Source organism: Amphiura filiformis, chromosome 3 (assembly GCF_039555335.1).
Source record: "Amphiura filiformis chromosome 3, Afil_fr2py, whole genome shotgun sequence".
Lineage (NCBI taxonomy): Eukaryota > Metazoa > Echinodermata > Ophiuroidea > Amphilepidida > Amphiuridae > Amphiura > Amphiura filiformis.
The window spans coordinates 6418018-6433878 of record NC_092630.1 but is presented as its reverse complement, the minus strand read 5'-3'; the positions used below and the strand labels follow the sequence as shown (position 1 = coordinate 6433878).

The window sequence follows — 15861 nt, the reverse complement described above, 5'->3', positions numbered from 1 at the left end:
GGGGTCTACCAGGTTGGATTCAACTGTCAGTATAAATAATTTGTAAATTGTACTGAAAATGGAATAAGAAAATAATTGACATATGAGTGAATTTGATCTTTCACGTCACATGAACTAATCCAGTACAGTCTAGTGAACGGTCGTGTCTTCAATCTCTCGTAAAATAACAATCAAAACAGGTGATACGTTACACAATCATAACATGTTTGCATGTCCGCTGTTCTACATCAGTTCCTCGACATTTGCAATCTGTCCGTGATTTGATATTTTAGGATATGACATTAGTAATCATTTTGCAAGAATACAGAGAGCTGATTGATTGAATTGAATTTGGACGCAATAAGTGCAACAGCACTCAATCTGTTTCCTGAGGAAGTGGTATCAGAGCATCATCATAATTCCTTACAAAAATAATAAGTACAGCCCATAATGCTTTGCGGCATGGAGTTTTAAAAAAATGTGTCAAGATTCGGAAGCATGTGCCTCGTTGCTAAAACGTGGCTGGTTTCAGCCGGGTTTAGTTTTTCAAACACGTGTTATTGATAGTGATAAAAGATGCTGCAGGCAGAAAATGATGAAAATGATCCAAGTTTATACCTCGGCCGATTTGTGCTAAATGGGCATTCAGGAACCCATGTATAGGAACACATTCTAAATTCATTCGAAGGTATGTTATGTGGTGTTATTGAGTTCGCATTGGCGATTTAATACTTCGTGTTCTGTATAATGGGTTGGTACCACCTCTGTTGCGCTGGGTAGAATGGAGTTACGAGTATGTACCAAAATAGGCCTATTTGCATTGCAGACAATCATTTTATTCGCAAATGCATTTGTGAAAAAAAACCCCTGATATATACAGACCAAAGTCACAAAACATATGGATTTGAAATGTTGGCCAAAACGAATGTACGAGTACGAGTACAACATCCCAAGATAACGATGTTCATTAATTTCATAAAAATATCGGAAGTCTAATCATAGTGTATTATCAATATCATTGGTTCTTTGCATGTTATTCATGTAGAACAAAGAGTGGTTGTGAGAGATCATACCAAAGTCCCCCTGCAGCCCTGCTGGTCAGTTAATTATATAACTCATACAAAATTTCTTGTCATTTGATTGGTCAATTACTATTGATTATTTCTGCTATTTTTAGCCGCCAACTGCAAAATGACTATTGCACTCCGCGCGAGTGCAATAGTAATTATTTCCATTGCACTGACGCAGAGCTACCATAGCAACGCTGATAGACGCGCGAGGTTTCCACCTCGACTCGCCAATTATTGGTACGGGTGTTGCTTCTAAAATAAATGAACATTTTGATATTTTTAATTTATTTTGTTTTCCTGGTGATATTTAAAATTAAGTAGAAGAAAGGGAGCTTACATATGAGTTATATAAAACAAATATTTAATGTTTTTATTCGTTAAAGTGAAAAAATGGAAAAACAGTCCACAATAACTCCTCATGAAAACATTCTTACCATTGAACCCATAAACATTCAATATTTATATACTGTTTTAGTTTGCTTTTTAGCTCTATCAAAGCAGGGTAATATATCACCTTTCCATCCATATATTGCCTATTTTAATTTACTCATTAACATGTGGACTCTCAAGCTATTGTATATACTTTTTTTCTAAATACCGAGACTTGAAACACTGAAACACTTGAAAAGTACATTAAGCTGTAAGCAGATTACAAACGACTGAGAAAACCCAATTTTAACTGTTTAAAAACAGTTTAAGGTGGTACTACACCCCCTTGATAAACTTGTGACTATCTTTGCATTTTCCTCAAAAAATAATAACACACTGGTAATAGAAGTTATGTATCTTATAGGGGCAAGGAATCCAGTTACTACACTTGAATTTCAGTGACTCAAGACAAGCGGTATTTATTTATGATAAGAAAAGAGGTACCGCTAGAATGTACCTCATTTCTTAACATATAATACATGAACCACAAATCTTGAATCACTGAAATTTCCGTGAAGTAATTGGATTCCTTGCCCCTATAATATACATAATTTTTGTTACCAGTGTGTATTTATTTTTTTAGAAAAATGCAAAATTAGTCACAAAATATATCAGGGAGTGTAGTACCACCTTAAAGGGAGTTTACTTCCAGTAATCACGGTTGAGATATTTCTTATTCCTCTTAAATATGGATTAAGGGATTTACATCCGGTAATCACGGTTAAGATTTTTTATTATTTCTACTAAACATGTTTAAAATACTGTTAGATTTTGGTATGAATAATGTGAATGGAATGTGACTCTGGTAGAATTTGCAAAAACAATCACATGAGAAAAGACTGCTTTATTTTCATAGATTGAATTGAAGAGCCTTACTGAGCAGTAATTTGTGGAAAAAAATCTGTAATATTGATATAAGAAACATAACAGCACCGCGTTAAGCTTATGTGCTAGACATGTGTTGTGGAATAAAGTTCCGGATCCGGAACTTTATTACAAAATCATAGCCATAACTATATTAGTATAATAATTTTGGGAAATATAGCGTACATATTAAAAACTGGACTTCGGTCAAAATTGAGGGCGCAGTTGTATTATATCTCATATAACAGATAAAACGACCCAAAAGTTGTTTTTTAACTATTGACATGCCAGTGTTGTTTGGGAATGTCGTAGGAATGTGTGAATGGTCCAAATATTCACTTTGTTTTTGAAACGACGCAAACAATATCGAAAGTACTGTTAATTAGCAGGTTCCATAGTTGAGAACATCTGCTTATTATTAATGTAGTATTAATGGAGCATAACATTCTGATATAACATTGCTAACATTACATTAAAATTCAATGTTTACGCTTAATGCAGCAAGTTATGTCACCAAAATGTACTTTGTGATGTGTCGCTCGGTCATGTATAATTTACAAAGGTCAAATGTCTATAAACTGTTTCAATTATTCATTGCGTTAAACAAGGACTTATTTCTTACTTGACTGGTACGGCTCATCAAATACAATGCTGCCCGACAATTGGGATCCAGCATCAAGCATTTAAATATCCACATAACTTGAATGTTTGCTGATGTAATTTCATGTTTCATAGTGTGTTTTGTCATGGATATCTGCAATAGCAATGCATTTGAGTGATATTTTCTGAACTTTGCTTTAATTGGGGTATCAGTATAGTAATTTGGGTATATTCTGTATTTTAAACAGAATAAACAACATTGTTAACATTGAATACTGCATACCACAGAGAACCGGCAGGTATTTTATTCTCAGGAGATCAGAATTATAAAACCACATGTTTACTATTATGCGATACTCTCTAAGCAATGGGTACGTGGTTACATGTTTGCTATGTTTTCTATCCAGTGATACCAAAATAAATACAAACATTCCCCGCATAATGTCGATATGATGTTGAGCACACCTTTGCAAAATCGTGACATTTTTCTGGCTATGTACAAAAGTATAGTCAAAATTAATTTTCGGCTAAAATTGCTACAAATGTTTTTCACCAAATTTTCTCCTAAATAGGAAAAGAAATGACAATTTCAAACTAAACTAACAAAATAAAAGGTTAATGTCTCTTGGAATAATTTTACAAGAGCGAAATTAAGATCATGAATGTTACCGTATAAACCAATGATGGCCTCACCCCTACTCTATGGTGGTCAGTCATACCCCTGGGTAAGGTGCTGAGGTAAACATTTTATAACTAAAATGAGCGCAAGGGATGGCTCTACGATCAGCTTAAGCTGTTTGGGCGTAAAGACGAGCATGTTTTTGATGACAGATGAACAACCTTATGTTGGTACACCCCCTTCATTGGTATCATGATTCTTAAAAGATCATTCGTATTTACTCAGCGCTAAAGGTAGACGTGAATAAATAAGCAGAGATAAGCGTGTCCTCTTTACAAGATATATGAACCATCCTGCATTACTTTCCCCCGTTGCCATTTGCACGCCTTGCACGATTTTAGCACATGCCATGAATGGCGTACAAAATTGCTGCAACATTCTCATTTGCTGCTTATGTTATGTGTTGTTATGGTACATTACATGTTACCTTTGCAACCCAGGTTTCTCCAAGACCTATTTGAAGTTGAGAGTACAATGGAATAATGTGTTCTCCCATGTCTTCATTTGTAGTATTCTTTTCGTTGGTTTGTGAAACCATAGTCATAACAGTAATTTTTGAAAGAGCAATTTGATCATGATAAAGTCGTAGCTTAAATGCACAAAGATATTTCGATTTCTATACGAGGAATATAAAATATTTGTTAACACTAATTGAATGCGAAACAAAACACTTTAAAAAAAAGATCTGTTCTTAAACATGGCACTGTTTTGCAAATGTGGCTGTTTAAATTGGCTGATGAATAATTGAAATGGGTTATTATTTATCTTTTTGAAATTATGTAACTGGGACAAATGATTCAAATAACATTTATATATTATATCTAAGATCTGCTTTTTTTACATTCAAGCACACAAGATCAGAATATGAATTATGCAATAGAGCATACTTAGACATGAATATCATCATCATCATCATCATCATCATCATCATCATCATCATCATCATCATCATTATTAATATTTTGCCAATGACAAGTTGACAACATCACCGCAATTAACCACTAAAAAGTGAGAAAAATTTTGTTGGCAATTGTGTTCTTGAAAAGGTAAATTTATAAAGTATTAACAATTGATTGATTGTTATGATATATCCAATCAACAAGGCGGCAATAAAGAATTTTCTACATGCGAACCAATACATACGAAATTTATGAGCGAGATCATATAGGCCTATATTCTAACGACAACCCAGTACAAAAAAATCATAAATTTACCCACTTTCAATAATACAGCCGAGCATCGCACTTCCAGGTATTTCAAAAAGCAGAAAGCGGATTATCAAGGTCTTTTAAGACACCTATAAAAAGGAACTTGACATCCGGGAATCAGGTATGAGAGATTCCTGATTCCTTTTTAACATGATAATACTATTAGATTTGGATATGGATGACTTGAAATGATAGGAGATAGTTAACATTAATGGATACAGAGTTGACCCAACAGTGTTTTTATACTTACTGATATGTCAGTGTTATTTGGAACGTGAGAATGGTGAGAAATACAGAAGTTCCAAGGGACTACTTTTTCTTTAGAATTTGCTGCTTCAGCTACTAGTATGACATACTTTACAGCTTTTATAAATATGCGAGGTGTGCGTGAAGCCTGATTTTTTGTTACATTAGGTAATAGACAAAATCAGATCAAGAGCTTGACGACGTCAATCGATGCTGTAACATTGAGCGGTTAAGAACATCTGCTTACTGTATATACTATATTAATAGAGCGTAACATTCTGATATTACATTGCTAACATAACATTAAAATTAAATATTTACGCGTAATGCAGTAATTTATGTCACCAATGTGTACTTGGGATGTTGCTCGGTTATGTATAATTTAAAAAGGTCAAATGTTCAACTATAAACTGGTTGACTGTTTCAATTATTTATTGCGTTAAAGCAGGTCTTATTTCTTCCTTGAATGGTTCGACTCATCAAACACAATGTTGCTCGACTATTGAGATTGGGCTATTCCAGAAAATAATTGCACACCCCCTATAGAGGAGTAAATTTTCAATCAAAGAAATGTCCGGATTTCCAAGTCTGCTTTCTGAAAACGACTGGAATTCCAGTTGCCAATATCACTGGAAAAAGCTTGGAAATCCAATGAAATGAAGGAAATATCACGGAAATGTCCAAAATGAACTCTTAAATTGAGGATTTCTGATGTTGAACCATTTTTCTGCCGGATATTTTTACCTTTGGACACTTTAAAAGTCTGGATTTCCAACAGTCTCGGTTGGACAAAAAGTCCGGATATCCGCACTCCTCTATAGGGGGTGTGCATCTATTTTCTGGAATAGCCCATTCAGCATCAAGCGTATTATCTAAATATTAACATAACTTGAATGTTTGCTGATGCTGATTTGCATAATCTCTTGAAAATAAGAAGTGCCGTTTCATGGATAATTCTCCTATAGCAATACATGTGAGTGACATTTTCTGAACTTTGCTTAAGGATCAGAATGAAGGTACTTCATATATTCGTTTAAGTTTGAGTTGCTGGACTGCCTGTGAAAATAAAAGTGGGATCATCATAGATATTTGAGTTGTTTTGTTGGAATACCTATTATGATACTGCCAACTGTATCAGGCAAAAAGGATATAGATTTTGACCAGCATCCCGTGTTGAGGATCATAAAAGATACTTCGTATTTCTTATGAGAAATGAACAGCATTGTTGATATTGGCTGTGTTATGGATCGCAACGATTCAATGTCAAAAACACCTTTTACCCAAATTCACTTCAAAATGCACACAAAAAACACAATGTTTGTATAAGATGGAAAATATAGTGTTTAATGGAAAGTATAGTATGAATGGGCACTGGTCTTGCGTAATGTATATCCTTTGTGTACAAAATCCTTGCACAGGTGACGATTTTCAAACGGTGGTTCTTTCTCTATTCACTCACGTTCTTCAGGAAAAGCCTTTGTTCCACTCTGTTTCCACATGACATTGACAGATGTGTAGTTTTATAAAGCACACTTCAACAATACTTGCTTACTTACCTGCTTAAGATGAGTGGTGTCCTCGAACTACAACAGCACGCCAAACCCTTCTGTCCTGCATGGCCGTTCCCAAATCCATAACATCCAGTCCAGTGTCCTGTTTCAATACATCCCCGTATGTTAGAGGGGTCTACCAGGTTTTCTGTTTCCATGTTTTGGTGTCCAATGGATCAGCTTAGCTACAGGTTCATTTTGCTTCTGTATGCGTGCCCAGCAAAACGTGTCCTCCTCTCTCTGATCTTCTGTGAAAGTTTCGGTAGGTCACCATATAGCTCTTTGTTCGTGATGTGCTGCTTCCAATTGATGTTGTATACTGATCTAAGCATTCTTGTGTAGCAACCATCAAGTTCTTTACATAGTCTGGGAGACATAGTCCACGCTTCACATCCATAGGTTAGAACGGATTCGACGGTAGCAGCAAACAAACGGCTCTTGAATTTCTTTGGGAGAGTTGACCTCCAGATTTTGTTGAGGCTGTTACATGCTCTCCATGCAGCTGCTTTGCGTGTTTTTACATCTTTTTCCGTACTAGCCATCCATGCACCCAGATACTTGAAGTCGCTCACCTCTTCTAGTTTGGTGCCGTTGTTTGTCTGTATAGATATCTGTTGATTGTGGTTGAAAGACATGAACTTAGTTTTTGAAGCGTTCATTTTGAGGCCTACTTTTCCAACAGATGATTCAACCCTTTACAATACAGAAGAATATCGTCGGAAGCATCACATACTGGTCTATCTCGAAAAACACGCATTTCGAGAAAATCGCAATTGAAAATCTTCGTATTAAGTTAACCTTTCTATAATTTAATTAGACTATGGATTTTAATGAAAGTGGTTTTAAATTAAAGCATATACTTAACAAATTTATTTAAGTGGAATCTTGAATTATATTTATGTATGCAGTATTGCTTAAAACTACACTAAAGTTGTAGTTCTGTATGTGAAATAGTTTATTTCCCGATATCGTATTTAAAGTGCGTTTCATACTGGTCTATCTTGGGGGCTATCTCGATTTCGCGAACAATGATATGACTTTAGACGCATCACATACTGGTCTATCTCGAGATAGACCAGTATGTAATGCACTTTCAATACGATATCGGGAAATTAATGATTTCACATACAGAACTACAACTTAAGTGTAATTTTAAGCAATATTACATACGTAAATATAATTAAAGATTCCACTTAGATAAATCTGCTAAGTATATGCTTTAATCTAAAACCACTTTCATGAAAATCCATAGTCTAATTAAATTGTAGAAAGGTCAACTTAATACGAAGATTTTCAATTTCGATTTTCTAGAAATGCGTGTTTTTCGAGATAGATCAGTATGTGAAAATACGTATTTTGAAAAAATCATAGATAGTTTAAATAAACATTTTATAACTAATTATCTAGGAAAAATTGAGGTCTGTAATTTGTTGTATTGTAAGAGCTCCGTAAAAATGAACTATATACCAATTTTCTCAAAAAAGTCAACAATTCAAGATAGACCAGTATGTGATGCACCCGACGATATAATCCCTTTTAGGAAAAGATGCACTCTTTGGCGTACTCTACATAATCTTCGTTATAATTGGTAGCCCATTGACTATGAAAAAACATATATACATGGCTCGCAAGTACCTTTCCTTGGAGGCACATAAACAATAATCACATTAACTAGTCGACAACAACACAAGTTTAGTAAATCTGCCACGAAAATCTCCTGCTTCTGTCTTTTATACGGAGCTAATAAAACACAAAAGTCCAAGTTCTATGAAAGATCATTCTGCCACATTCATCTTGCTTTAGCCACAGGATTTTTCCATATGTAAGTCTGACTGACTTTGTTATTATGATTACATGGGGATTCCTATCTTTTATGAGATAGCTTTAAATGTAAACGAATTTGAATAATCAAATTAAATTACCCAGGACACACATATATGAGACGGAGAAATAAAGTCAAACTATGTGGTAAATTAAATATGAGAAAGGTTTTTAACACAAGTCAACACATACATAAATGACAGCCAGTGAAAAAATTTCACTGACCATTAGCTCAGTTGGTAGAGCATCGGTCCGGTGATCCGAAGGTCCCAGGTTCAAATCCTGGATGTTCAGTGAAAATTTTTCACTGGCTGTCATTTATGTATGTGATGACTTGTGTTAAAACCTTTCTCACACACATATATGCTTTACTCTAAAGTATAGAAAAAACAGCACCACGTGTGTACTACTATATGTCTATATAGCCTATACTCCACTGCAGATGGAGGCCTCTTCATCAATGTGTCCACTTTGTTCTGTCCTGAGCTATCCGCTTCCATGTAACGTGACCAGATTTTCTGATGTCATGTATTCATCTCCTACTTTGTCTGCCCCTTCAATTCTGCTAATGTAAGGTATTCAGTAAAGGTGAGGCCATCTATCATCTTACCGGCTACTATGTGATACTTGCACACGATGATTTTGTACGGGATCAATGCTGTTAACAGTGGATGATGTACTGCTAAGGACAGAACAATTAGCATTGTATGGGTTACTTCCTCTATAAGGTGCATAGACCAATCAAGCTGCGGCAATATGACAATCGCTTAACTTGTTTATGCTTAATATCGTTTCATACTCTTTGAGTCTTGGTTTCTTAATTACAATAATTGTTATCTGTCTACTTTGCAATGTGAAATCGGTATCATGATTCTTAGGAGATCATTCGTATTTACTCAGTGCTAAAGTTAGACGTGAATAAATAAGTAGGGATAAGCATGACCTCTTTACAGGATGTATAAACCATCCCGCATGACTTTCTCCGTGCTATTTACATACCTTGCACGATTTTAGCACATGCCATGAATGGCATGCAAAATTGCTATAACCTTCTTATTTGCTGCTTACATTATGTTGTCATGGTAAATGTCACCTATGCAACCCATGGGTTTTCCAAGGCCTGCAGTGTACTTGACATGAATATGAATTACGCAATGTAATATACTTAGACATGAATATCATCATCATCATCAACATCATCATCATTATCATCATCATCATCATCATCATCATCATCATCATCATCATCATCATTATCATCATCATCATCAATTATGACTGAAAAAGCTAACATTTTAGTTAATCAAAATGACTCTAGCCGTCAATTTTCAAATGACAATATCGCCGTAAAATTATACAAATTTTGTTGGCAGCCTGTTGGCATTGGTGTCTTTGGATAGATAATTTAAGATTTCCATTATTTGAAGAGAAATTTGTGTTGGTATGTTAGTGGAGTTATATTATTTCAAGTGTATTTTGTTAGTTGTCAAAGTTAAGAGAATATTACTTCTTCAAATTGATTGTTATGACTTATCCGATCAACAAGGCGACAATCAAGAATATTCTACATGCGAACCGATACATTCGAAATTTATGTGCGAGACCATATATATTTTAACGACAACCTAACAAAAAATATATACATTTACCCACCTTCAATTACAGCCGAGCATCGCACTTCAAGGTTGTTGAAAAACCAGAAAGCGGATTATCAAGGTCTTATAAGACACCTATAAAAAGGAACTTGACATCCGGGAATCAGGTATGAGAGATTCCTGATTCCTTTTTAACATGCTAATACTATTAGATTTGGATATTGATGACTTGAAATGATGGGAGATAGTTAACATTAATGGATACAGAGTTGACCCAACAGTGTTTTTATACTTACTGATATGTCAGTGTTATTTGGAACGTGAGAATGGTGAAATACAGAAGTTCCAAGGGACTACTTTTTCTTTAGAATTTGCTGCTTCAGCTACTAGTATAACATGCTTACTTACTTGCTTATTTCGGGTGGTTTTCCCGAACCACGACAGCTCTCCATATCCTCCTGTCCTGCATCGCCGTTCCCAGGTCAGATGCTTCCAGTCCAGTGTCTTGCTTGAGTACATCTACATATGTAAGGGGTGGTCTACCAGGGTTTCTTGTTCCATGTTTGGGTGCCCAGTTTATCAGGTTGGCGACAGGTTCACACTTGCTTCTGAAGCAGTGGCCAGCGAAGCGTGTTCTCCTTTCTCTGATCTTCTCGGAGAGCCTTGGGAGTTCTCCATACAACTCTTTGTTGCTTATGTGCTGTTTCCAGTGGATGTTGTACACTGCCCTAAGCATACAGGTGTAACAGCCGTCCAGCTCTTTAGATAGTTTGGGAGTTATGGTCCAGGCTTCACATCCGTACGTTAACACAGACTCCACTGTTGCACTGAAGACCCTCAGTTTGAAATTCTTTGGTAGAGCAGACTTCCAGATCTTACTTAGGCTGTTGCATGCTCTCCAAGCTGCTGCCTTGCGTGTTTTGACATCATGCTCTGTGCTAGCCATCCATGCTCCATGTATAACATACTTTACAGCTTTTATAAATATGCGAGGTGTGCGTGATGCCTGATTTTTTGTTACATTAGGTAATAGACAAAATCAGATCAAGAGCTTCAAATATTCACTTTGAATCTTTTCAAAGACGACGTCAATCGATGCTGTAACATTGAGCTGGTTAAGAACATCTGCTTACTGTATATACTATATTAATAGAGCGTAACATTCTGATATTACATTGCTAACATAACATTAAAATTAAATATTTACGCGTAATGCAGTAATTTATGTCACCAATGTGTACTTGGGATGTTGCTCGGTTATGTATAATTTAAAAAGGTCAAATGTTCAACTATAAACTGGTTGACTGTTTCAATTATATATTGCGTTAAACCAGGTCTTATTTCTTCCTTGAATGGTTCGACTCATCAAACACAATGTTGCTCGACTATTGGGATTCAGCATCAAGCGTATTATCTAAATATTAACATAACTTGAATGTTTGCTGATGCTGATTTGCATAATCTCTTGAAAATAAGAAGTGCCTTGTCATGGATAATTCTCCTGTAGCAATTCATGTGAGTGACATTTTCTGAACTTTGCTTAAGGATCAGAATGAAGGTACTTCATATATTCGTTTAAGTTTGAGTTGCTGGAGTGCCTTTGAAAATAAAAGTGGGGTCATCATAGATATTTGAGTTGTTTTGTTGGAATACCTATTATGATACTGCCAACTGTATCAGGCAAAAAGGATAGAGTTTTTGACCAGCATCCCGTGTTGAGGATCATAAGAAAATGCTTCGTATTTCTTATGAGAAATGAACAGCATTGTTGATATTGGCTGTGTTATGGATCGCAACGATTCATTGTCAAAAACACCTTTAACCCAAATTCACTTCAGAATGCACACAAAAAACACAATGTTTGTATAAGATGGAAAATATGGTGTTTAATGGAAAGTATAGTATGAATGGGCACTGGTCTTGCGTAATATATGTACAAAATCCTTGCACAGGTGACGATTTTCAAACGGTGGTTCTTTCTCCATTCACTCACGTTCTTCAGGAAAAGCCTTTGTTCCACTCTGTTTCCACATGACATTGACAGATGTGTAGTTTTATAAAGCACACTTCAACAATACAGAAGAATATAATCCCTTTTAGGAAAAGATGCACTCTTTGGCGTACTCTGCATAATCTTCGTTATAATTGGTAGCATATTGACTATGAAAAAACATATATACATGGCTCGCAAGTACCTTTCCTTGGAGGCACATAAACAATAATCACATCAACTAGTCGACAACAACACAAGTTTAGTAAATCTGCCACGAAAATCTCCTGCTTCTGTCTTTTATACGGAGCTAATAAAACTCAAAAGTCCAAGTTCTATGAAAGATCATTCTGCCACATTCATCTTATTTTAGCCACAGGATTTTTCATATGTAAGTCTGACTGACTTTGTTATTATGATTACATGGGGATTCCTATCTTTTATGAGATAGCTTTAAATGTAAACAAATTTGAATAATCAAATTAAATTACCCAGGACACACACATATGCTTTACTCTAAAGTATAGAAAAAACAGCACCACGTGTGTACTACTATATGTCTATCAGCGTACTTCGTATCAGCGCTCATCAACTCATGATTGAAAAGGGTCGTTATTCCTCACCAAAAATTCCTCCTGAAAATCGTCTTTGTACTTTTTGTGAGCTTCACGAGGTTGAAGATGAATTCCATTTTGTTATGCGTTGTTCGCTTTATAATAACTTGCGTGGTAATTTGTTTGATAAATTTAGTGATATATTTGATTTCAATTCAATGTTTGTTAATAACAAATTTCATTTAATTATGAGTGCTAACGATCATGATACAGTTCATGTAGTTGCTAATTATGTTAAATCTGCATTTGATCTACGATCATCAATAAATTGATTAATTAGTTTTCAGTGTTACAGTATTATTGTGCTAGTTTATAATAGTAATTTTAAAAATTGTATTAGTTGTAGTATTTAGTGTTGTCTTGTATTTTGACCATACCTGTTATATGGTGAATGTCAATAAAAATTCTATAGCCTATACTCCACTGCAGATGGAGGCCTCTTCATCAATTTGTCCACTTTGTTCTGTCCTGAGATGTCCGCTTCCATGTAACGTGACCATATTTTCTGATGTCGTGTATTCATCTCCTACTTTGTCTGCCTCTTCAATTCCGCTAATGTAAGGTATTCAGTAAAGGTGAGGCCATCAATCATCTTGCCGGCTACTATGGGATACTTGCACACGATGATTTTGTACGGGATCAAGAATGCTGTTAACAGTGGATGATGTACTGCTAAGGACAGAACAATTAGCATTATATGTGTTACTTCCTCTATAAGGTGCATAGACCAATCAAGCTGCGGCAATATGACAATCGCTTAAAAATTGAGTTAGCTTGAAATTCCCCTGGACAAGGAACTCACTGCTAATTTGTCTCGTTGTAGCCCGTGCGAAACTCGGGGAGCTGATCCTGGTTGCGATGGTTATTTGTGGAATGTCTAGGGTGTGCGCTCTTGAAGCAGCAAAGTCCCTGATTTGTTGTTTAATGGTTTGTGGAATGATATGGGGCCGTAGTGGTCAGCGACAACCTGTAAAGTGTGCTGAGGCTTGTGGATCAACGTCTAGGCGTTGTGCCTGTGCGTAGCGCACTATAAATCACTGCGCTTTTTTTTTAAAAAACCTGTTTAAGCTTTTAAAATATCATTTCCAACTCTTTGAATCCAGGTTTCTTAATTCCAATAATTGTTATCTGTCTACTTTGCAATGTGAAATCGGTATCATGATTCTTAGGAGATCATTCGTATTTACTCAGTGCTAAAGTTAGACGTGAATAAATAAGTAGGGATAAGCATGACCTCTTTACAAGATGTTCAAACCATCCCGCATGACTTTCCCCGTGCTATTTACACGCATTGCACGATTTTAGCACATGATATGAATGGCGTGCAAAATTGCTAAAACCTTCTCATTTGCTGCTTATGGTAAATGTCACCTATGCAACCCAGTATTTTTCCAAGGCCTGTGTATTTTTTTGTATATTTAAGTTTAGGGCACAATAGAATAATGTGTATCACGTGTCTTTCTTGTTGATATTCCTTTTTTTGCAGATGCTCGAAGAAAATATGTGAATAGCATATTCATTTTTTTATGCATATAATATTTTGACATGAAAATATCAGATGGGGTAAAATATCAAAAGAGAATTATCGCTAACATTCATCATAAAGTCATAACAAAAAAATAAATAATTGAGTGTGAAACATCATCCTATAATATGAAACTACTTATTATAATATGAAACAGTACAATATTTTTGTAAACCTGTCCCAGTTTTACAGATTCGACTGGTTAAATCTACCGTTCTGAACCAACATTAGTTGATAAATAATGGAAATGGGTTTTGATATAATTATCATTTGCGAAATGTTAACTGGGGCATATGATTCAATTTCTGTGATATCTTTTGAGATCAAATGCTTGATGTAACAATACAATTTTATTTTCATTACGGCTCACGAGATCAGAATGAGTTATTCAATACATCGTTTTTTATTCCATCATTAACGTTGTCATCTCCATCTTCGCCATCGGCGTCATCATTATTTTGTCGTGATTATTATCATTGTATCATCGTTGTCATCATTATTATCATCATCAACATCATCATCATCATCATCATCATCATCATCATCATCACCATCATCATCGTCATCATGATCATCATCGTTGTCCTTCTTGGTCGTCTTCCTCGTCATCTTTGCCATCATCATTATCAACATCATCATCATCATTATCCATCACAGCATCATCATCGTCATCATCATCATCATCATCATCATCATCATCATCATCATCATCATCATCATCATCCTCATCCTCGAATCTCCTCCTCTTCCTCATTATCATCATCACATCAGCGCAGCAGCAACAACAACAAAACCACTTCACCTGTACTAATATTATTCCTTTCTGTAGCTAGTAATCAGAAGTGAATAGTTGAGCAGATAAAAAAAGACTGAAAAGTATTAAAAAGGGTGAATGGTACTTTTGTGCTTTATTCGTTAATTTAATTAACAAGGCCTAGTGATAAAACAGCTACTTTAATAGATGTTTTTTCTCTGTGTTATTTTCTTCTCTTGTTAGTGGACTGGGAGTGAGAGTGAATTCAAGCAACTCTCTGGGCTGCTGGTTCGGCTCAGAGTTCGGTGTGTCACAATAGAGACTGAGATCTGTGCAATGGTGAAAGTAGAAGGCATCAAAACTTGTAAGTAGCATATTGCATATTACACGTATTTTATAACATCTATTAAAAAATCATAGTGATAACTTCAAAAGAACTTACGAAAAGAAGATTAATATAAACCATAAATGTGAGTCCAGTTGATCAGTTTTATGCTTAATTCAATATTTATTAAACCTGGATGAATGACAACCTTCACAAACCTTCATTAACCATCACCGTGTTAAGTGTAGCGACAATGTCACAACAGCTTTTCACTGGAAAAATTATAAGGTCGCCTCATTGGTAATGTTGTACAAGACTCTCTATAATAATCTGGGGCCCGGATTCTTCACCATGAGGAAACAATGTGTCTCATATACGACCACTGGAGGGCGCATGTTATTTTCGAGAGATGCAATTTACAGAGGAAAAATTCACACATTGAACCATTTACTAAAATGTGTCTCTTATCTATAGCATACTTATGCAATCATAAGCAATAAGTAGCCAATATGTGCAATGATATTGTGATATGTTTTACTAAAAAGGAGCTCAGTATCTGTAGGGTGCTGGTACAATGATGCCATGCTTAAGGTATATAAAAATTTAGGTATA

The 15861-nt window shown here is 35.4% G+C and overlaps 1 protein-coding gene across 1 annotated transcript in view; it reads left to right on the top strand.

Moving 5' to 3' along the window:
• The window catches only part of LOC140147933 (uncharacterized), a 269908-nt gene that overhangs the window by 219394 nt on the left and 34653 nt on the right, over positions 1-15861 (top strand). The window contains exon 3 of the mRNA XM_072169728.1: positions 15168-15288. Coding sequence (XP_072025829.1) covers positions 15168-15288 — 121 coding nt within the window. The remainder of the gene's footprint in view (positions 1-15167; positions 15289-15861) is intronic.